Here is a 25,264-nt window from a genome sequence, read left to right on the forward strand (position 1 = left end):
AGTGCTGACTCCCAATGTGCGATGGACAGCGTGGTATAGAGTTCTCTCATTTTCACTCTTTGTGTACGAAAGCGCGTCAAAAATTCCACTTGATTTCATTTCACTAATATGTGACTGTCGACACTCGAAAACACGATGAACATGTTTTATTACCACCTTATGTTTCTGACTTTCCCAAATATATCAAGATCCACAATATATATTTTTGTGGAGTACCTTTCAATCTTGTCCGCTTTCATATCACACCTAGCTGGAATTTTCCTAGAGTGAACTTTTATGCTGGCACAAAAGAGATTGAAAGAGTAGAGATTGTGCTTTGCTTTGTCTCGCACAAAAACAAATTGTCTCCTGCATCTTGCCTTGAGTTTACTCGCAAAGAATGGGAGACACACAATCAATTTCGGAGTGACACGCATGTTTTTTTCACAGAACCGAGTTTTCCGATATTCCCTGGTTAGAACCCCCCACAGTACCAAAAATTTTTGAATCTCCGAAAATACCAAAAAAAAAAAAAACTGCTGCGCAGCATAAAACCCCATAGGTGTTCGACTTATGGTATCCTCTAGAAGTCCTTCGAATCTTATTTCACAATTCAAAGTTTAAAGCAGTTTAAAATACTCATCATTAGGTCTCCAGTTAGCATAGAGAGAGAGAGAGTTTAGATGCCAGCAAGAGTAGATGCAATATGCAATTATTGAAGGTGTTCTAAGGGTTTTCTCAGAATAAACTTTTTATTAAATGCAGGCTTTTCCATAAAGTACTTCCAGAGAAATTTATAAGAAAATTGATTTTAAACGAACTTCATGGAGTTATTCAAGATAAAATACTGAGAGAGAGTTATCAGGATTTATTTCTTAACGAATATTTTGAGGGATTACTCACAAAATATCTTGAGGGTAAATTTGTGAGAGATAAAGAGTATTTTGAGATATTGCTGAGAACTTGATAAAGAGATTCGAGTTGCTGCCAAGAATGATTTCTGGAATTAATTATTGGAATGGTTATTATAGAACAATCCTAAGAAAAATACACAGCGGAACCCCTGAAGCAACCCCTGAAGAAATTCCTACGAAATATATTGAGTTATGAATTCATTTCAGGATAACAGATGCTCGGTAAAACCTTTAGAGTTGCATATCAAATTTTAAGCAGATTACTCGCAAGATCCACTGCGGACTGTCGATAAAAACTTTAAATGATGTCTGGTAAGATATTTTACAGAAGACTGATCTTAAGTTGGACTTCAACAATTATTAATTCTCTGTAGGAAATCAGTTATATCCCGAGATTCAAATCCCGAGCTATTGCGATTGAAATCAAATGACGTAAAAGTACACTTACATAATTTTTTCGTCTTGTTTTTAATATGCATTTGCTAGAATGATCTATAGAACGGATGTTGAGACTCACCTGAAATGAAAAGAGAGGACAAAAAGATTAGTAAGTGGGTACACTTGAGATTCACATTCACAAGATATTCAGATGAAATTGAAACTATTTAAAGGACGGTTCTTTTGAACTGTACTGAAAAATGGCTAAGCTGGTGATCTGGACGAGATTGAGGTAGAGCTTCTGAAACTCAAAGCGATCGAGCCGCATTACATCACGCATTTTGTTCATCTGAATTTACGGAACTTTGAAAAATCATGCTTTCCTATTAAGTCGAATGCCATTTTCGAATCAATGACGGCTATAAGGCCGATTACCCGTTAGCCCAAAAGAGCCGTTAAGCCTTGAAGGGTCATTAGGCTGGGATATCAGATAGACTAGAACTTGATGGACTGATACGCTAATAGACAGAATATCTTAGACTGACTGTACTCCGTAATTGATCGGAACTGGTAAGAATTTTGCTTCGATCCAAATGAATAAGGGATGGAACTTTCCGCTTATTCTCGAAGGGCACATTTTAGCAGATCTCATATTATTGATCAAAAACGGCGCCGGCCAAGTTCTTACAGTCAGTCAGGATAAGGAAGAAATGTTAATGTGTAATGATTACTGCTTCTATAGACCGAGAATACCTCTGCATCTCCACAATCACCAAGGAAAGGGTGTTTATTAGTGAGGAAGGAAATAGATCTGGGAGTCACCTTTGGTCGGTGATGCGAATGAAAAAATGCCACTCTTTTTTACAACTAATTGTGTATTTTTATCTCGCGGTGAAAAAATATTGCTAGAAAATTGAAAAGTACGTCGGCATTTATCATGTCAAGCTTTCCAAAAATTATTGTTAGTAATGTCGAAAAAACAGGTTGTGTGTATATTAAAATTATATAAAACAGGAATAAGGGCTTAAGCCGACACTTGTAGTGATGAACTATCAAAGTTTATTTGAAAATTACATAAACATTAAGTTAATACGATAAAAATGTGTTATCCTTAGCATGAAACGAGCTCACCAGTTGGTAATTCATCCTCAAATGAACAAGACAGACTTATTGATGTTAGTCCTAAAATTTTAGATTTCATCTGAGATAAAAGATAACGCGAGAATGGCTTTTCAGTTTTGACACGTGAATTAAATTTTTTACATTTTTGCTTTATTGATATCTTGATGAAAACTTTGATGAAGATCCTTGATTAACTATGAAGGAAATATAGACGTGAATATAAAACGCATTACAGGTAGAACCAACTGCAAAACCTCCAAATGAATTTCTCAAACTGTATTTCATTTGAGTTTGGTGAAGCATCCCAAAGGATCCCTTTTCAAACTACTGTTTTCCTCAAATTACAACTTTTAATCAATTTCATCATCTGCAAAACATCCAAATGAACATTAGGAAGCCCACCTAACGGCTCCAAACGAAATTCAAATTCTATTACGGAGTCGTTTCCCTACCATTAGACCGACCGACCGTTCTAATGAACGTTTTCTCTCTCCGATTCCAGGGAAAAAAGGTTCACTCCTTCCTTCGCAACAAGCCAGAAAACCAGAATCCATTTATCACCTCTCCCGGCCGGTCCCGGGTTCCAGTTCCAGTCCCAATGGCAACAGCAACGCGGGATGATGATGAAGACGAAGAAGCGGCGGACGGTGTCAAGTCGAAGTGCCATTAGAATCTTCCTGGAGCTGTGTTGCGGAGGAGAGTGCACCATCATCGCACAGCTATTCGACTGACTGCCGGGCTGTTTGAATGTTATGCTGTTCTTAAATGCATAACTGTCCCATATGGATTTTCGAGCGTTAAATATGTTTAAGTTGATTATTTTTGCTAATTAAAAGTAGGAAAATGAGTCATAAGGTGGTGCTAAATGCTTATGGCATGTAGAAAAGCACTACAAAACTCCGAACATTTATATGAGAAGACATACTTTAATCTTTGACCGCTATTTTCTCAATTCCTACTTTTCCCATATAGGACAGATATGCTTCCATGAACAGCAGTTGCTTGCTCGGAGGGTTCTTTTTTTTCGGTCGACATGAAGATACATGTTGTAGCCAGAGTTCGTGCGGAGTCCAGCTCATGCGCATTCCCGTTCCGGTGTGGTGGTGGGTGACGACGATGTACGAGCTTTCGAGTGACTTTTTTCCTTCTGGAAAATGAAATTTGGGAGGATGGAACGCAGGGGTGAGATGTGGAATCTTGGCGCGCGAATTTACTACTTTACGTGACTCCATTTCGGAAATTAGATGACCATTAGCCTCGTGTGCTTCCGCTCCTCGATATCTTGATTCGGGATCGAATTGCTTTTTGGGGAAATTGGTTCTGGACTCTGGAGCAGTTCAATTGGAAGAAGCTGTTGGGAAATTATCATTGTTTTAAATGTTTCAAAACGCAACCTCTGAGTTAGTCATCCTCTCGCAACTCATTATAAAAAGCAGATTTTAATCTAGCGTGGAGCATACAAAGAACTGTCAAAATAAGCAGATGAACGGCAACGTTTTTCGTAGCCGGAGTTCCCCAGACAAAATCTCCAACAATTCTTATTTTTCAGTTAACGATCGCTTGTTTGAATATTTTGAATTGGAATGCTCGTTCTTTGAATGGCGAAGAGGAAAAGCTGTTTTATTTTTCAAACAGCTAATAACATACATATAGCAGTTATAACTGAAACTAAGTTGAAACCTTTATCCAAACAAACTTTTTTGTTGATTGTAATGATCGAACGCATAGAGCATGAGGTGGAGTTGCTATCATCATTCATATCATCAACATCAACTTTTTTCGTCATTTGAAACTGAAGTTTTTGAAACTTTGCTTATTTATGATGAAACATAGCTTGATAAATATATTTTCATAGCTACCTTATCTTTTCAATGCATTGGGCAGCAAGTTATTTGTTTCAAACTGCCTTGTGAAAATTGACTTGCAATAAGTCAAAATTTTTTGTCATTGGTGACTTTAATGCCAAACATCGCTCATGGAACAATTCGCAAAGCAATTCCATCGGCAGAATTGTATTTGATGAGTGCTCCTCAGGATATTTTCCAATCAATACCCTGATAGCCCTACATGTTTTTCCTCTTCTAGAAACCCTTCTACGATTCATTCATCAACCGACACTAGTCATCTTTGTAGCCAACTGATTACTCATGCTGATTTAGATTTTGATCATGTCCCTGTTACATTTCAAATATCCCATGAAGCGATTCTCAATCCTGTCAGCTCCACTTTCAATTATTTTCGAGTCGACTGGATAGTAATCTTGATGTTAACATTTCTTTACAAACAAAACTTGTTATTGACAATGCTCTTGAAACTTTAACAAATTCCATTGTTGAAGCCAGGAGCATTGCAATTCCAAAATATGCAGTAAAATTTGAATCCGTGATTATAGATAATGATCTTAAACTCTTGATCCGTCTTAAAAACGTGAGGAGAAGGCAATTTCAACGCATTCGCGATCCTGCTATGAAAATTATATGGCAGGATTTGCATAACGTTTTACACAATTAAGAAACAAAAATTTTGAAAATAAGATTTCTCAATTGGAGCCTGGCTCTAAGCCCTTTTGGAAATTATCTAAAATTGAAAGAGGAAAACAAATTATTACTTCCTAATTGCGAAAAAAGCTCAAAATCTTGAAAAGGCAGTTTCAAAGCGCGCACAATTTTAATTTAGGACTTACTACTCCAATATAAAATCAAGTTACTCAGGACTTCGAAAATATTCTAAATCAAGAGAACGTTTTCGAAAATTCCTGGGAGACTGATTTGAAGCGATGATGAAATTTTCTACATCCTCATCCAGAAACTTCCAGAAAGTAGCTTATCATTCTTAGTTGATATATTTTACAAATGTTTTCAATTAGCATATTTACCTAACAATTCATCGAAAATACAATTTTTGCCAATAAACTGTTCGGATTCCGCCATGGACATTCGACCACTCATCAACTTTTACGTGTAACAAATTTGATTCGTTCCAACAAATCTGAAGGCCATTCTACTGGTCTTGCTCTTCTAGACATAGAAAAAGCATTCGACAGTGTTTGGCATGAAGGTTTGATTGGAAATTAAAAAAACTATAATTTTCCAACCTACATTGTTAAAATAATTTAAAGTTATTTGTCAAATAGTACACTTCAGATCAATTATCAGGTCTAAAAGACTTCCTGTGAGAGCTGGTGTTCCTTGAGGCAACATTTTGAGATATTATTCACTATTTTCCCATCTGACTTACCTGAGTTACCTCAGGGATGTCAACAATCTTTGTTTGTGGGTAAAACTGGCCTCTCCGCCAAAGGACGAAGCCTGCGTGTCATCTGTAGTCGGTTGCAAAAAAGTTTGGATATTTTTCTTTATATTTGCAAAAATGGAACAATTCTCCTAATGCTTCCAAAACTCGACTTATAATATTCCCACATAAACCAGAAGCTCTTTATTTGAAACCATCAAATAGACATGTTGTCACGATAAGAGAGGTTACGGTCAGATGAAGTAAAGTATCTAGGGGCGGTCCATTTATTACGTAAGGCAATTTTCGGGATTTTTCAACCCCCCCTCCCCCCATGATAAGTTTTTTTGTATGAAAATTAAAAATAAATTGTATGCCGCGTAAGAAACCTCAAACCCCCCCTCCCCCCATAAACCCTTACGTAATTAATGGATCGCCCCCTAGGGATCATACTAGATAAAAATGTAACTTTCAAAAATCACATTGTGGCATTCAAGCCAGGTGTAACAAATATGTAAAACTTCTGTATCCACTTATTAATAGAAAATCGAAACTTTGTCTTAAGAACAATCTTTAATCTACAAACAAATTGTCAAATGAAGGAAAAAAAATAAATCCATGAAAAGCACTGAACAATCGTGTGTCGACGACGAATAAGTCCGGCGCGATCGAAGAAGGCCGCGCCAAAGGTTCACGGCAAGAGAGGGCGCGCGCATCGCCGTAGAATACAGAGAAAAAAGAAGGTCAACTCTTGTTCTTGTTTGTTAAGACGTCGTCGTCGTCGTCGTCATCGCGTTCAACAGCTACGACGACAACGAACTGGAAGATTTCGACACCAAAACACAATCTCGTCGAAAGAGAACAACACATATGGAAGCAATTACCATCATCATGAAGCCCTGGGATGGAAGTCTTGCAGCAAATGCAAACACAATTGCCAAACAGTTCAAGTGCTCTATGAAATTTGTTGTAATTTGACGGAGCTACTGACGCGAGACACGATCCCAACCTCGATGATGCATCATAGAAGTGCTATTAGACAAACTACGACATGACGTTTGAAAGAATGATGAAAAGAAGCAAAAAAATCCAAACGAGAAGCATCAGGTCCGAGTCCAACTCGGGGACCATCTGCTGGACCTGTCGAAGATCGAGGACTACCAGACTGAAAAACAAATATTGGACGAAATGAAGAGAATGAGTGACCACAACGTCACTCAATCTAAGTAGTCAGAGCGCAGGATCCGGACTTCTCTCGGAAAGGGGAATTAAAAATTGCATTTCCTATATCGATAATAGGTTTGAATTACGCTGGAACCAGTTCAACAAGCATGTTGTTGGTCATTTATACCATCATAAATGTGTAAAGTTAGAAATTGTAAGTCTTTCAAGGATTTTTGGGAGCTCAGCGTAATTTAAGAAATCTTCAACACGGTACTGATGAATTTTGTATTCTATGGAACTACCAAAACATCCAATCCAATACTAGAACATCCAAGAACTCCTTGGAAAAGAGATTTTCAAATCTAAGACGTAGATACTCAAGGGGCCTTCCTTGGCCGAGTGGCTAGAGTCCGCGGCTACAAAGCAAAGCCATGCTGAAGGTGTCTGGGTGCGATTCCCAGCCGATCCAGGATCTTTTCGTTATGGAAATTTTCTTGACCTTCCTGGGCATAGAGTATTATCGTACTTTCCACACAATATACGAATGCGAAAATGGCATTTTTGGCACAGCAAGCTCTCAGTTAATAACTGTGGAAGTGCTCATTAGCACACTAGGCTGAGAAGCAGGCTCTGTCCCAGTAAAGAACTCATACATGCAGCGAACTGGACTATTCTTACATTTTGCCTCTTGAAAGATGGAACGATTATCGCAATACGAACGCTTTATGTTTCGTTTAAGCATCGATCGCAAGGTCCTTGGTTCGATACCAGGTTGCCGCGAAAACTATTTTTGTTTCCAAATTTCGATTTCATAAGGTAAATTTATGAATTTCAACCCGATTCCTTGTGGCGAATTTTCATAAGAATTTCCTATATTTATCGATAGTCCATTTGCATGAGTATAGAATATGCTTAAAGAAGTTTATTGAGAAAATCTTTAATGAATATTCACGGTTGGCCAAATGAAGTATTTTTAGCATTGGGCGTAAATGTGCACGTGACTATGTTTTAAATTGATAATTGTTCTAGCTGTTACGTCTGTTTGTCTGTGGTAACATGCTCTATCTCAGTTAGTACGTAACGCTGAAAAAAAAGAAGCTGCAGTGCTACTTGACTCTTTCAGATCTACATGTGTAACTAAACGTGTGAGATTGTGCTTTCCGTGCTCTAACCAACAATGAGTTCCGGCCTATGGGATTCGGAATTTCCACGGATCGTTTTTTCTCGTTTTTCGTTTACGGAATGCATTTAAATGGTCGAAATTGATTTTTATTCGGTTTACGCGTTTTGGCTGGACGGTTGGAAAAAATCGGTGGTGAGTAGTTTCATTCGATTATGTTGCTTGCTCTTACGGGAGGGCAAGAGCCGGAATCATGACCAATCGTGTTCGTTTTTTTTTTTGCGTTGTACGCTTACGAAAAAGCATCGCGAAGTGTGTTGTAATTTTTTTCATTTTATTCTGTTGCTTTCCTATGGCGACGGGAGACGGAATCAATGATCAATCAGTCGAACGCGCGATCATTCCCTTTTTCACGGGGCATCGCTGAGTCGGTGGCCTCTCATTAAGTAAGTGCTACATCAACATTTCCTCTCCCTTTCCCAAGTTACGGTAAAGATGGGCGTCCCAGTAAACATTTTGGTTGGTACAACTTTTGTTATACATCATGCTATATGAATCAATTCAATCGTATAGAATGCATGAAAAGCCTATATACCTACCACAGTGGAGGCTATATGCGTACTTGGCACGACATTTCCAGACTTTCTGCGATCAGATATACGTTGCCACAAAATTTGAATGCAAATAAAAAAAAGTTCCCATCAAGTCTCGAACGTAGGACCTCTGATTGGATACTTTACCACTGTACCATCAAGGGTTTCATGTTGTATAGATCATTATTTGCCAATATTAATACTTGTTCGGGGGCCCAGATAGCCGTAGCGGTAAACGCGCAGCTATTCAGCATGACCATGCTGAGGGTCGTGGGTTCGAGTCCCGCTGGTCGAGGATCTTTTCGTTATGGAAATTTTCTCGATTCCCAGGGCATAGAGTATCTTCGTACCTGCCACACGATATACACATGCAAAAATGGTCAATCGGCAAATAAAGCTCTCAGTTAATAACTGTGGAAGTGCTCATAAGAACACTAATCTGAGAAGCAGGCTCTGTCCCAGTTGGGACGTGACGCCAGAAAGAAGAAGAAGAATACATGTTTCATGTACAGCGACACATACTATGTTGTTCTTTGAGGCCCATCGTCAGCAGATACCAAGTTTGAGTGGCAATTTTTGCTAAGTTATTGCGATTTCATACGATGCTTTCTGGATTGATATATGATCTGTCAGTTTATACAACTTAACGCGATTCTATGTTGCACTATTTACGACATGTTTTGTTGTCAACACAGATTGTCGTTTATGAATCGTATTGGGGATTTATATACAACTTGTGTTGACGTTGATAGCGTTTGATTTGGCATCTTGTGCGATTCTGATTTTGGACGTACAAATATGTGGTTTTGGATGTGGTTCACTGGGGTGGCCGGGAATAGCGATATTCATGGTTTTGGTATTCTTGGTAAGGATTGGATCAGGGTTCACTCCCTAGCCTTGCTCCTGAAAGCAATCTAGATGAGATTATCAAAATAAAAAAAACATGATTGTTGCTAGTATCCAATCTACGAAGTATACCGTAACTACGCTAACGCTAAGATATTCCAGGGAATTCTTGTTCTGCAAACAACTAAATGGGTTTTTATTTCGAAACTAGGTGAGTAGGGAGCCGGATCCTATTCTTGATTCACTTCAACAGTGGGGTTTCTTGCAAGCTACAGAGCTCATATTTGGCCACAATATGCGTCATACGCTTCTGATGCGCTTCTTATGGCAAAGTTTCAGACAATTCGGCCGAGAAAATCCCCTCATGCCAAAGTGACTAATGAAAGTGCCCAAGTGGTTCTGCTCTAGGGTGTCCCATTTTTCCCAACCATCGCGAATTTCATGCCCCCCTAAATAAACAGTATCCGTATCATAATCATAAGTCCACGAATGGTATTTCTTTCAGATATTTCCTCTGGATACTAACTCTTCAAGGGTTGAACCCTAGAACTAGGGCAAGTTTAAACTCTCTTCGGGAAACTACCATGTCGTTAATGTTAATCGACGCTGCCTGTTACACTGCGGAACACGTTTTTGTCTCAAGCATCAAAATACAACTATTTACTCAATTAAGGGTTGCTGAATCCATGTCCGTTTTCAAAAATATCATAGCATGTCTAGTTTTTTAGATATTCCCTATTGAAAATGCAAAATTTGACTATATAAGCCAACTTGCATGCAAGTTTGCCAGCTTGCATGACAATTTATTTGCTTAATTTGCCATAAAATTCAAACTTCATGTGTTAAACAACACTAATCATAAGAGTTCATAATATTGTCGGTGCTCAAAAGTTATTTTTTGATGGTTTAGAAAAGTTTTTTTATTTTGCCATATTGCATGTTGAAAAAATCGATTGAATCTTAATTTTATCGTTCAATTTCAACCAAATTATATTTAAGATTAATGTTTAAGTTCTATTATGCATGCTTGGTGGATAAGATTCCAAAAATGTTTGATAAATTATACTCTAAATTTCATGTAAACATCAATGAAAATAGTGATTTATACAACTTCGGCGACCTGTAGCTAAAAATTGTGACGTGCTGGAACATTTCTGAGAACGGCATCAGATTCAACAACCCCAAATCTACTCGAGACACATAATTTGGTTCTTGAGACACGCAAAAACGTCATTTTTTTACGCTGTGTTATCGACGTCCCCACCGTTGTGAGTTTGTTCATGCCAGGCTAAAATCCACTAGCAGGGAATTTTTGCTTGGCATGAACAAACTTACAACGGTGGTGACGTCGATAAAAGCCCGACTATAGAATTTTATCAGAATATGGTTTACAAATCTTATTATGATATATAGACACTGTGGTCCACAGAAAATATTAAGACGAAAATGTATCATAATATGTTATATTTATTTTAAACATGTTCCTATTCGTTTATTTTACACAGTTTTACAATAAAATATAAATAAAATAAGTTATAATGTTTGGAAATTTACTAATTTTACAAGACTTACGATTGTTTGTTTTGAAGTTTTTTCATCTATTTCATTTCAATCCTATTCTTTATTGTTGCGACATTTACACAAAATGTATATCTATATTGTTGTTAATCATATCATGTTGGGGACGGACCTGGTGTAGTGGTTAGAACACACGCCTCTCACGCCGAGGACCTGGGATCGAATCCCATCCCCGAGATAGTCACTAAAAATTTCAGTGACGACTTCCTTCGGAAGGGAAGTAATGCCGTTGGTCCCGAGATGAACTAGTCCAGGGCTAAAAATCTCGTTAATAAAGATAGAAAAAAAAATATCATGTTTTTTTTGTAAATTTTAACTGACTTATGATAAAAATGAGTTACTTTGTTTTAATTTGGGGAGAATAAAAAAAAATCTCTTGGATTTGTCAACAAAATGTTATGATCATCATTTTATAATTGACTAATTGCAAGTGAATAAAAATTAACTTGTTGCTACATAATTCTAATATAAAATTGTTTGTTTTATAGCAAAACATACATTTTTCTGTTTATTGCGCGGAATATCATGTCTTATTAGAGTTTTCTTATAATTGATCAAGAAACTCGTAACTAAATGTACATTACACAGTATTATAATTTAGATACTTATCAAAAATTATAACTGAGTTTGATATGTTTTTGATAGATTTAAAACACATTTTATTATAATTATTATACAATTCATATATTGTTTTGTTATAATTTTAGTTATTTTAACAACATCCTGCATCATAGTTGTATCAACCTATGTTCGATAAAATCTTTATATCATAATATCATAAGGTGATATAATTTTGTTATGTACCCATAGTCGGGAGGCAGAGATTGAGATCCAGTTGATGGATTTTTGATAACAATGGAATTTATTGTGAAAGTATCTGAAGCTATCGGCAGATATTGCTGGATGCAAGCCAGGTAGAATTCCTTGAGGTACTTCTGGATTTTCTCAGGAGTTTGTCGAAGGATTCGATCAAGGATTCCTCCAAAACGCATTCAGTAATTTCTCAGTAAAAAAAAACCTTCAGAAATTTAATCGAAAGTGACCTGACTTATAGATTTTTTCCGGATTTTATCCTGAAATTGTGCTCGTTGTTCATCAGAGCACTTTTCAGAAATTCCTTTCAAGGCTTCATCAGGAATCCTTCCAGGGATTCTACTTTGATTTCCTCCAAAACTAACTCTAGGTTTACTCCAGTATTTCCTCCAAAAGATTTATTCCAGTATTTCCTCCAAAACTTCCACCAGGAATACTTCTAGGATCCCCCTAGAATTCTTTACAGATTTTCTTTAAAAGTTATCTTGGGGTCATCCATAAACTATGTCACACTCTAAAGAGGACATTAGGAGAAATTTAAATACAGCGTACTAAAGAGACTCATGCAGTATGAATTAATGAAGAATTTCAGGAATAATTTTCTTGAGGAATCTTGATGCAAGATTTCCTCCGGGGATTACCTCCAAATAATCTTTTTAGGATATACACCTGGAACTTCTTGCAGAATTTCCTCCGAGGATTTACTCCAAGATTTTTTCCTAGGTTTTCCTGTAAGAATTTCTCCGGGGACTTTCTCCTAGAATTCCTTCGGGGTTTTCCTCCAGGAATTCCTCCGGAGATTTTATCCAGGAATTTTTCTGAAGATTTCATACAGAAATTCCTCCGTAGATATTCTTTAGGAATTCCTTCGGAGATCAGGCAGCGTCCCTTTATTACGTAAAGCTAAAAGTAATGCTTTTCGTATGAAAAAAAATCAATTGTTTGTATGAACCGTAATGCTTCAGTCTACTCCTCCCCCCTCCCCCTACAGTGTTACGTAATTTGTGGATGCCGCTCTATCTCAGAGAATTTATCCGGAGATTTCCTCCAGGAGTTTCTCTGGGGATTCGCACCAGAAATTTCTCCGGAGATTTTCTTAAGGAATTCTTCCGGGGTTTTCCTCCAAGAATTCATCCGAGCATTTACTCCTGGTATTCCTCCCGGTATATCCCACAAGAACACATCCGAGGATTATCTTCAGGAATTCCTCTGGGAATTTCCAATAGCAATTCCTATGAGGATTTCGTCTAGGAATTCCTCGAGAGTTTTTTTCAGAGAATTATTTCGACGCTTTCCTCCAGGAATGTCTCTGGGGATTTACACCAGGAATGTATCCGAAGATTTCCCCCATGACTCCTTCGAGGATTTGAAGAAAAACTCATAAGGAATTTTTCTCTAGGAATTCCTCAGGAGATTGTCAATAGCAATTTCTCCGGAGATTTCATTCAGGAATTCATTCGAGAATTTCCTCCAGAAACTCTTCTGGTGATTCGCTCCAGGGATTTCCTTTAGGAATCCGTCCAGGGATGTACTCCTGATATTTCATAAATTGTTTTTCAAGAATGCCTCCGGGAATTTACCCCTAGAACTTCTTTTAAGGATTTCACAAGGAATTCATCCGGAGATTTCCAGCGAATTTCAAAAGCTTTTAATCCGCGGATTTCGTTCTGAAATTCTGATTACTCCGATAATTTCCTCAGAAACTCCTCCCGGGATTTCGTCTAGGCATTCCTCCACAAATTGCTCTGGAAATTTCCTGCAGAAATTCACAGGACCTCCTCTTCGAGATTAACAAGGAATTCTTCGGGGAGTTTTCACAAGAATTTGCTTTGGGCATACCTCCATGAATTTCTTCAGAGATTTTCCTGGATTAGCTTCAGAGTTTCTCCGGGAATTCCTTTAGAGTTCTTTCAGAATTTTTTGCTGGAAATTTCTTCGGAGCTTCTCCAGGAATTCCTTTGGTGATTCAACAGGATTTTCATCAGAGTTCCTCCGAGATTTCTTAAGTAGTTCCTTCAGGAATTTCTCCGGACTTTCTCTAAAAATTATTTAGCAGTTCCTCCTGCAATTTCTTCTTAGTCCCTGCAGGAATTCCTTTGGAGGTTCTTCAACAAGTTTTTCAGAGTTTCTCATTTTCTTTGGAATTCTTCATGGAATTTCTTGCTAGAGCAATGGAGAGTGCTCCGATTGACGAAAGGCTTCTTCTGACTGGAAAGGGAGGATGGTTTACTGCGTTACACTTACAATGCGTGCGCCCCTAATAGAACACATTTTCCTATGGTAAGCGTGCGGGTGGTCATCGGTTTTTCAGTTCTGTCGCCTAAACGGTAAAAGATACCACTTTGGCGTCAATGGACGAAAGTTAGAGTATGAATTGATGAAACAAAAAAAAAACTTTTTTTTGAAATTTTTTCATGATACGGACGATAGTTTTTTCGCTATTTTTACGACAATTTTCTCCATGGTGAAAACTCTTCATTAGCCGAGTGGTTAGAGTCCGAGGCTACAAAGCAAAGCCATGCGGAAGGTGTCTGTGTTCGATTCCCGGTCGGTCCAGGATCATTTCGTAATGGAAATTTCCTATAAGTAGTATAATCGTACCTGCACACGATATACGAATGCCAAAATGGAAACTTTGGCAAAGAAAGCTCTCAGTTAATAACTGTGGAAGTGCTCATAAGAACACTAACCTGAGGACGTTAATTCCAAAAAGAAGAAGAATTACAATAAAATATCAATTTTGAAATCCAACTTAATTCAAATCCAATCCAATCGAAATTAATTTCAAATCTAAAGTTATGATTCATGCAGCAATAATACATTTCTGTTCCGCAACGAGTTCCGTTCTCACAGCTTATGTGCTTTTTTGACTTTGATAAAAGCTGATAACAACCTGCAAGTTTCTTTCGCAAACTTCAGTGGACAACTTCTCGGTCATGCGCACAGTCACCATCACAATGTTTCCATTCCTGCAGGAGTGCTTTCCAATTTTTTTTCCTGTAGGGGATCCTTCACAAATGATGTCCTATTTTGTAAGGACGAAATTTTTTTTTTTTATTTGAAGGCTTTTTTTCAAATAGAAATATCCATGTTGAAATTTGGTACACTTCAGCCAAGACAACCGGGAGTCGTATAATAGTTAACGTGAAAAGTCGTTTATTTATACAAATTACATCACACAATACTGATTTCGTTTGATTGATGGTTCTTATCGCATAAAACTCTACATTATGAGTTTATTTTTATATTTTGTTTTATCACCTCCACTTTGGTACGTATAAGGTCTTTTGGCGACATTTTATACGTGAAACTTTGCACACTGTTTATGGACAAAAGGTCGAAAGACAAAACGTCGAAAGAACAAAAGGTCGAAAGACAAAAGGTCGAAGACGATTTGCTTGGTGGGAAATTTTTCCTTCTTTAAAAAAAGATTTTCGACCATTTGTCACTTCTCTTTTGTTCTCCGACCTTTTGTCTCTTCGACCTTTTGTCTTTCGGCCTTTTGTCATAGATTCTTGCACACATAAGCATCTCGCATAACACAACAGGCAATTTCGTTTTACGTACATTCTTATTCTGATTGTCTGGGAGGCGTTACGTTATCTGTGAATCGTGCCTGACTACCCGGTGAGCATGAGGAACACTCTCGATCCTGATGATGACGGTCATCGTCGTCGTCATGATTCCGGTCAAGCTAGCAAAGGATGAGACTAGATGGAAGTAGGTGGCCGTACAGTGCTTGCGTGACTTCATTTAGGAAATTGGATGACCAGCACCAGTCACCAGCGAATAGTGCTTCACCATTTGCCTCCCACCCTTGGAGCGATGCGGTTGAAAGCTTCATAAAACTCAGTATTCCGTGGAGAGAATGTGGGGTGCTCCGTAGGGGAAACCTTGGGCAGTTGAAAGTGCTTCATTGAAATAGATTACAGAAGAGGCAATGTATGTCATAGTTGAGGGTTATTCCTGCAAGTCACAAAACTAGCCTGTATGAAATCATTTCGTTCAGTTTTGAACATCAAATTTGATTGTTCACGATTCTTAGATATTTCTCAGTGAGAGAGAGAGAAAATTTACCTAAAGTTTAATTTCAATTTCAATCGGATTCTGATTCCCAATCTCAGTCTCAATCTCAATCTCAATTTCAATCTTTCATTCTTAATCTTAATCTCAATTTCTTTTTCAATTTCAATCTCAATCTCTATCTCAGTTTCAATTTGAATCTGAATGTCAATCTCAATCTCAATCTCAATCCCGATCTGACTCTCAATCGGAATCTCAATCTCAATTTGAATCTGAATCTAAATTTGAATCTCAATCTCAATATCGATTTTAATCTCAATCCCAATCTAAATCTCAGTCTAAAACTCAATCTCAATCTCAGAGAGAGCAAATTTACCGGGAAGACGTGACTTTTAACCTTTTGTTCTAAAGGACGCGACTAGAGTAGACGCAAAACGCGAAGCAAAGTGAAAATTGCATGGGAAGGAATAACAATAATTGATAACTAAATGTCAAACTCCAAAGGATTATCACTTCGCCTGACGCGTCTACCCTTGGTGACACCGAAGAATAATTCTTGCGTAACTTTTCAAAAAGATCTTTCTAACATTGAGCGGCTCTCTTTGTCTACTTTCTCTTTAACCAATAACTGGGCCACTTCGACCTCTTTTGTTGCGTTTTTGTATGAAACGCTTGCCAAGGACATTGTCTACCGATCTATAGTGAAAAACATGCCAAAAAGCTGTAATATTGCTCTGCTATATTCAAAAGAGAGCAAAAGAGGAGAGAATCTCTCGTCCAGGTGCTATGTGATGTCCTATGACCTATGTAATATTTAGTAATACTTAGACCTAATACTCCAAATCGTTGTGATATAGTGCAAGCGCAGGGCCTATGAGTCGTTCAACAGTTCTATATTAGCACTATGTGTCCGATTTGGTGAAATGTAGGACTCCACGTGCTCATTGATTACCTGACAACTCTTGAATTGTCAAGTAGAAATTACGAAATGAAACACAATATAAGGCCAGTCATGTTTGGTTAATTTCAATGTACTTGTTCATCTTTCTCGAACAGCTTACACTTGGACTCCCGCTGTAATCTCCTTCTCACCTCATCGACTGACTACGTCTTCGCACCAATTTGTGACGCGATTTCATCGGCAGCTACCAACGCCTCTGGAATGACCTCATCCACCTGATCCACCAACGACTTCGACACGGCACCTTCAAACGATCCAATTCAGTTAATTACCTGAATCTACTCATGAACTTCTAACCTTTTACTCACCACTTTCGATGATCTGATCGATGACACCAACAAGATCCTTCAGCGACGCCTTCAGCTGCTGCACCTGTTCCTTCAGTTGCTCCTCAGACGATTTCTCTGGCTCTTTTTCAGTTAGTTTTCTCGCCTCTTCCTTCAGAATGGCACTAATGCCGGCAATCGGATTCGGAGGCGGTTCCATCTCATCCACATTCGAGCCACTTCTGGAATCTGGAACTTCGGTCGTCGTAGACGACACTGGTTGCTCGATTGGTTCATCTTCGAGCGGTGGTGGTTGTTTGACAGACTGCTCCCTATCATTCATCTTTTGTGAAGATTCCTCTGTCTTATTATTCAAGTAGTCACCCACTTCTTTGAGCAGTTCACTTTGTTTAGTTGCGTCATCCACTTCCTTCAGTACACTCTTTACATTTGTCATATCAGAAACCACTTCTTCTTTTGCTTCCTTCTCTTTTTCCATCACTTCCTTGATCCCCTTCACAAGTGCATCTGTGTTCACCCTAGGTCCAACATCTTCGATCTCAGACGTACTCTGACCCCACAGATCGTTAAACAGCGCTTCCAACCTTCGAACAACTTCTCTCAGCTGTCCCTTGGGAATGGGGCCCGGAAGTCTCACTATGATCGGAGCCACCGGTTCTCTGGATTCGAATCGATCGAAGGCATCCTGCAGAACTTGATCCCACCGTATGCTTCCGGCAATGTTCCGGATAGAATCCAGTAGATTTCCATTGGAGTAACTCGATGACAGGGACCTCGGCGGTACCGCATTGGACGGACCAATTCTGTATGCGTTACAAATGGTGGAAAGAGCCACAATTGCTAGGAGAATCGGTAGAACTGGGTTGTTCATAGTGCATCAACTATGTTACGGAACAATCAGCAAGCAACTGGAAGCGGACGCTGATTGAGTCTATATAAGCGGCGTGAAAACTCTCGAATCGGGTGTGAAATCACTAGCTTATTCGATTATCCGTGAAGGGAATTGGTAGGCGGAATGTAATTGAAAACAGTAGCTTGGAGGACGGTATGGAACGAGTTGGTGACAGTTTTAAGGGAAATTACTGCTATAGAAGATGTCCTCTTCTTTTTTTCTTTGGCGCTACGTCCCAATTGGAATAAAGCCTGCTTTTCAGCTAAGTGTTCTCAAGAGAACTTTCACAGTTATTAACTAAGAGCTTTCTAAGCTAATTGACCTTTTTTGTATGCATATGTCGTGTGGCATATACGAAGATGCTCTATGCCCTGGGAAGTCTAGAAAAAAATTAAATTACGAAAAGATCCTTAACCGGTGGGGTTCAAACCCACGACCCTCAGCTTGGTCTTGCTGAATAGCTGCGCGTTTACAATATTTCGACAAGTGTTCATTCAGTAATATATTTTCAAACTTCAGCAATCTTGAAATTTTTGGTACGGTGTACAAGTAATCTGGCAAGATCCTTGGATTTTGAATGCACTAAAGCTTCGGTTTAAAAAATACTTTCAAACACAAACTCAATGTGTATAATGATCTTTACAAAATTCGTAAATAGTGGGATGACCATTCTTCACAAAAGTTTTCGAAGTAAGCCTAAAACATTTTCAGAGATTTCTATGGGATATTCAAAAATTTTGCAAATGTTATCAAGAGATTTGGGATAGATTAGGCACCATCTGGGAGCCTTTTGGAGTTTCTGCAAACTTCTATAAATCACTTGTGAACTTCTGTGATCATTCGAAAACAATTCGAAAAGTTCTTGGTAATCTAGAACTGTCCCTAAGAACCCCCAGGGTTTGAGATTTGAATTAAGATTTCGATTGATATTCGGATTGGAAATCGAATATGGAAGGAATGGATTCCAAAATGTTACCAAAGATGAATCATAGGCTCCCAAGATGGTAACTGAGGTTCTCTGATGTTCCTTTGGAATTTGCAAAGTGTTTCGGAGGCTCCTAAAGGGCTCTCAAGAAAATTGCAGAGATCTCCGATGCTTTCGAGAGTCAGTAATTTTATCATATTTTATTACACTGAGGTTTCGCAACTTCAAAAGCGTGCACACATGCAACTTTTCTACGATGAAAACAAAACATTGATTATGTGGGCACGAGAGCGGTCAGCAACCTCTATTATTGAAATAAACATAATATCGTCTACTGTTCTTATGACTTATTTTGAATACCCCAGGGTGTTGTCAAAATGTTCTCCAGTGACTTCCAAGAGTTTAAAGCTACTTTAGCCATTTGAAAAAGTTTTCGGAACATTCTTATTTTCTTAAGAGATTGTCATAAGATTCGTAGAGTTTTTAGTAATTCCCAATGCGTTCCTTAAATTTCTTTTTACGTTTATGCGATTTTCCAAATACATTTAAATTTGTTCATCTTTGCTCATAGTTTCCATGAGTTGTCAAGGAATCACATATTCCAAAAGGGAATCTGAAGATTTTACAGTAGTTTTCGAAGGGTTTTCAAAACGTTTTCAGCGGTTTTTAGGAGTATTCATAGACCTTGCTAAGGTTGCCAAGGTATTTGGACCAGAGTTGCTTATTATCAATCATATCAGCTGATGGGTGATGGTCTAAAACTATCAATATCACTTGCAAACTATCAATATCACTTCGATTTGACAACCAACAGCAGTGATGCGACATTGCACTCTAGATCAAAATCATTGCAGAATGAGTGATCACGTGGTTATTATCCATGCTATTAATGTTTTTCAGTGACCAACACATAGTTTCAATCTATCTGCAACACTGTCGAAAATATCGTACTAATAAATTGCCATTTTATCTGCTTAATTTAAAGCTAAACTTAACCCATCAGTGATATCCATAGTCTATCGCCATCAATGCACTGGTGATGGAGTAGACAGCATGATGTTGATGTGATATGGAATGATCCGATTTGTATCGCAGTCGGCCTGTACAAATCAAAAAATTTTAAGCATTGATAGTGACATCGCGCAACTCTGATTTGGACACATCAGGAATCACCTGGGAGCCTTTTGGAATTTCCGGAAACTACTATAAACCTGAGACGAGACTCGCGAAGTCGGTCTTCTTTTTCTACGGTTGCTAAGATTTTCTTCTTCGATTCTGTGTTTACACAAATTTGTGAGCAAGATGTTCAAGCTTTTACATGAACTCAATGGCAAAGATGAATTGCGATTGCATCGTTCCAAGTTCAGAAAACCTTTTCAAGTTAAATTTCATATCCGCAAACGCAGTACACATTGCAATAACAAATGTTTTGCTTGTTTCGATTTAGTTTCGTCAGCGCAAATCAAATGAAATATTCGCTGAATTAATTTGTTTTATGAATGATTCCAATGCTCTCCACATATTCGCCCACAAAATCAACTGGCTGCATCTGACAGCGAAATCTGGGCTGCATATGACGTTGCTTTTTTTCCTCTTCGCGAGTCTCGTCTCAGCTATAAACCACTTGTGAACTTCAGTCATATTTCAGTTTACCTGAGAACCTTTGAACATTCCTTTGAAACCATTAAGAACCTTTGGGAAGCTTTTTCAAACCCTTGCAAGCATATGGAAGTGATAAACGTACATGGTTATGATGATGATATAAGCTGCCATCTATTGTAGCAAGGTATCCATCAAGGTATGTACTAACAAAACAATTTGTTCAAGATTGTCTGACTATTTGTATTCATTCATACTCCTGTCTGAAGGGCCAAAAACGAATGGCGAACCCGTAAGCAGGAAAAATCCGATGGTACCGAAAAAAAAACAAAATTCTACTTCGGCGATGCGAAAACAAAACTCGCTTGCTGGGCTTCTCGAACTACGCTTCCATTCCGACGATGCGAAAACCGAATCCACTTGCTAGTCTTCTTGAAGCGCAAAACGAAAAAAAAAAACAAAGCACTTCAACTATGCGAAAACTGTAACCGCTTGCTGGGCTTCTCGAAATGAAGATTGAACGTTAAAGTTGCCAATATCAAACGTGCACTGTGTTAATTTGCAACACTCCAATTGAACACCACTGCACATGCCTAGTTTTCTAATCGTACTTCCATCTTGCTCATACCCGCCTCTTTTTTCTCCTTCCGAGAGATCACTTTAGTCTGTTGGTGTGGGTAAGCCTCGCAAGCAGTAATTCTCCACACGTTCATTCCTCACACCACATCACTCCCATTCGTCCTACCTTTCATTACCACTACTACTGAGACCGCGTTCACTCATACACTAATCTCTTCCCCCCGCGCATGCTGTCAATCAATCATTTTTTTTTTCACATCAATAATTGAATGGAATTATTCCCCTTTTTTCTCAATCCTTAATTTTTTATCCATTTTCCAACTTAAATTTAATTTGCACTCGCGATTTTGCTCTTTTCTACGTTCAGGTATATATTTTTCATCGATTTTACTTTGAGATTTCCGCATTTTTTCACTGTTTGAATAACACGTTAAAAATGCACAACTTTCCCTCAGCCAGTGCTCATGAAAGTGATATACGTACATGTACCTAATATTTTCTCATAATACGTAATACTTAATATTTTCTCAATAGTCTTACCAAAGGTATCGTAGATTTTTCAGTGGTTTCAACGTAATTTTGAATGGTATGTCAAAGGGGTCACAAAGGGTTTTCAGTGGTTCGTTGGCCAGGTAACAATTTGATGCTGGTTAAACACTTTTATAACTTATTTAAAGCAGCCTTAGTTTGAACAAAAGCTGTGCACAGATGCCACACTCGATTGTTCAGCTGCTGAACATCTCATTTTGGCGATTTTGATCAGCCTCAAGTTGACTTAGAGCTGTTTGGAGAGATGAATTATGGTTGAACAAGCGCTAATATTACTCTGCTTTAAATATCAAAATTATATTTTTGGAACAACAAGCAACCATGCAAAGCATAACAATCGCTTATACAACTTTAATTCAACAATAAATCAAAAATGGAAAAAAATACATATTTCTAAGCCCGATGGTGTTAAAAATACTAACAAATTGAAATACACTGTAAAGATAGATGCTGCTATTTAAATGTGTAAATAAATAATTTTGAATGATTGAGAATTGGACCTGGATTCACTGATTTACGGCCGCGCACCTTACCATCTGTTCCACTTGGGCTTGTACGAGTATTACAAATAGCATGAGCATAAATCATTGTCTTGTCTGAGCCATTTTGATTTAAGGTTGTATTGTGGCTGGAGAAGCGATACAGCACTACGCTAATTCTCTTAGGTTAGCTGTCAGAAATTTGTTGTGAATGTGAAGTGTTTCTGTGAAGTTGTGAAACAAAATTATATCTCAATTTTCCGGCAACGCAGTCTTTATTAAGATAAAACAAGGTACTTATTTGCGCGACGTTTCGACACGGGTATTGTGTCTTTCTTAGGGGGTACTGTAATTTAATTATTATACTATTTGTGTTGTAAAATTGTTTGTCCTTGTAACTTACAATACAGTTTTCGTTCTTTGTCCTATGTTTTTTCGAACTATAACTGTCTGGTGTAGGTTTTTTGGTACATACTCAAAGTTATGAATCGTTAAGTTTAAAAAGGTTTGGATGGAATTGAACTATTAAATCTTACGCTACGAAAATCACTGTCTTTTTTGTGTACAACTTGTACAATGGTGCAATTTAAGATATTCAGTGTGTGATGTGTCCTATCGGTGTAATTGATTTTCTCTCATCTATGCTACTTTCTCTCCTAACTTGATAGTATTCATTTCTACTCATATTTTTGTCTCGTTCATTTTTACTCTTAATGTCGTGCAACAATGCAGTATATCTGGTGCTGGGTCTATCTATATCTATACGTTTGTTGACTGTATGATTGGTGTTGGTGATATGGCACATTTCCAGAAATGGAAGTGTGGATTGTTTGTACTACCCATAACTGCATATTTATAACATCCGACAAAAGTAGGCATTGAGTAAATGGAATACCAAGTGTGCATTTTATGGCAGTATGGGAGGAAACTAAAATTTCTAAAATTTACAAGGAACTCAAAAGTGCTTATTTGAGGCTGATATTGTGTACAACTCATATCGCGTACTAGGTGAATTGTCAAAAAATAATTCTGATAGAAATTTCATTGCCTTTACATAACGGGACTCATTTCTAATCTCAATGTGACTGTTATGCGGATATAATAACCAATGTGACAAAACAATTTGGTATTTTTTTCGAATTTTCTGGAACAATCTCACAGATTTTAGTAAGTTGATCGAAAGTATTTATCATTTGATGACTCTCCATGCTATAAACTCCAATTTGTCAAAAATGTCGAATGTGACTGTTTTGCAGTTATGGGCAGTGTAGCTATGATCGATACTTTATGTATGTTCTAAATCGAATCTGTGATCGTGTTCAACGCAGTGTTGTATTAACGCTGTTGCAGTATCTATCAGTGCTACTCTAGCTGTTTCTGTGTTTGTGTTGTTGTCGTTCATCAGTCTCTCCAATTTACTAATATTTGACCGATGTCCTGCTAATTTTTTACGTGAATTGTTTGTTGTCATACCAATATAACAAAGGACAAAGAACGAAAACAATATTGTAAGTTACAACGACAAAAAAATAACACAAATAGTATATTAATTAAATTACAGTACCCCCTGAGGAAGGCACAATACCCGTGTCGAAACGTAGGGCAAAGCACCTCGTTTTATCTTAATAAAGACTGCGTTGCCGGAAAATTAGGATTAAAACATACAGTCGATACTTCACAAAACAAAATAATATTTTATCAAGCCACGTTGGACTTTGTTGTACTAATTGTTGTTGTCACAATATGTTATCGATAACTTAAGTATGCAGTGAAACATCTTTCATTCCAATAATTTGCGGGGAGTTATTTTAGATCACACAATAGTAATTCTTTTTTTTGCGTTCTCATCGCTCACAAAAAATAAAAATATGGATGAATTCCAGGGGTACGATTCTATCAATGTATCAACGAATAGACTTTGTGCGTCCAAAGTAGGTAGGTCAAAAAAGTAGCTTTGTGTTCTAGAAAATTCATCCAAGGGCTTTCCAAAGGTTTGGAATACGATGGGAATCACTTAGAAACTTCTTATAAGCCACTTAAAACTACTGGGAATCTATTAGATTTCTGGCACTCCCACGACAATACCTTGAAAATCCCTAAGCATCTCTAAGAAACAAATGGGAGCATCTGGTAACCATAGCTAAAACCACCGATCCAAACTTCAAAGACACTAAAGAACCTTAATTCGATTTCAGTTTACGTAGTTCTTTTTCTCAAAACACACTTCTTTCGGAAAAGAACCACGTGGTTGAGTTGAAATTGAATTCAGGTTGCCTTCTTCGTTCATGGATCCTCTCGGGGCGTAGTTGGTGGCTCGCCTGTCTAGCGAATTGGGAGTCGTGAGTTTGATTCTCCCCGAGAAGACGCGTAACTTTCTCTCCAATTTCATTCCGTTTAATTCAATTGCAAAGTAATGTAATTTCGAACAGCTAGAAACAATCTCTAACGAATGAAAGAGAAAATACCGAAATATAAGTCGGCAAAATAAAAGAACTTCGAAAGACAAAAAGTTAAAACGACAAAATATCGCAAGAAAGAAGGGACAAAAGTTCGAGGTACCAATATTTTAACTTTTGGAATTTTGCCTTGTTAACTATGATAAGCATGGAGAAGGAATACCCTCAGTGTATATGCACTGTTGATCTTCTATTTTTAGACAACAATGGCGCCTGTAACGTCAGAGCGCAGATCAGTAATGAGGGCAAAGGGGAGCAATTGATGTTTTATTCAAAAACTGGCTCACAGTCCGGGTATACCCCTGCAATTTTGCCAGTTCATGCGGGAAGGTATCGGGGTAAGATAATTTTATGGCAGAGATAGGCTTGCTTCTTGGTTAGCAGACTGCCTTTGTATTGGGCGTAAAGGAAAGATGTGCTATAATGATGGACAAAACATCGAAACACAAAACGAGGAAATGACAGACAGTATAAAGACAAAAAGTTGGAAAGATAAAAGTAGAGAAGAACGGATAAGAGTTTGACGATTGAACATTTTATCTTTCGCCATTTTGTCCCTCAACCTATAAGAATGAAACGAAACCCTGGGAAGCCCTCTTAACCACATGGCAACTTCCAGAAACCTTTCAAACATCCATGGTAACTTAGAAGGTTTTTGGACAAAAGGCTGAAAAACAAATCATCAAACAGAAAAGAAAAACATCGATACTTTTTAGAGGAGTTTTTATTTCTTAAAAAGAGAGTTCTTTCTCCCCTTCAGGACGTTTTGTCGTTAT

The 25,264-nt window shown here is 37.9% G+C and overlaps 2 protein-coding genes across 6 annotated transcripts in view; both read right to left on the reverse strand.

Moving 5' to 3' along the window:
- The window catches only part of LOC5564596 (neurogenic protein mastermind), a 426,767-nt gene that overhangs the window by 196,233 nt on the left and 205,270 nt on the right, over positions 1-25,264 (reverse strand). The window lies entirely within an intron of this gene.
- Positions 16,772-17,926, reverse strand: LOC110677776 (U4/U6.U5 tri-snRNP-associated protein 1-like). Its single transcript, XM_021849174.1, has 2 exons — positions 17,031-17,926; positions 16,772-16,966 (listed from the first exon to the last, which is right to left on the reverse strand). The coding sequence occupies exons 1-2, from the start codon at positions 17,878-17,880 to the stop codon at positions 16,866-16,868; spliced, it is 951 nt and encodes a 316-aa protein (XP_021704866.1). The 5' UTR covers positions 17,881-17,926; the 3' UTR covers positions 16,772-16,865.

Source organism: Aedes aegypti, chromosome 3 (assembly GCF_002204515.2).
Source record: "Aedes aegypti strain LVP_AGWG chromosome 3, AaegL5.0 Primary Assembly, whole genome shotgun sequence".
NCBI lineage: Eukaryota > Metazoa > Arthropoda > Insecta > Diptera > Culicidae > Aedes > Aedes aegypti.

Coding starts and splice junctions, on each gene's coding strand:
- LOC110677776 (XM_021849174.1), bottom strand. CDS start 17,880: ATGAACAACCCAGTTCTACCGATTCTCCTAGCAATTGTGGCTCTTTCC. Junction 16,967..17,030: donor CGATCAGATCATCGAAAGTG/GTGAGTAAAAGG, acceptor GATCGTTTGAAG/GTGCCGTGTCGAAGTCGTTG.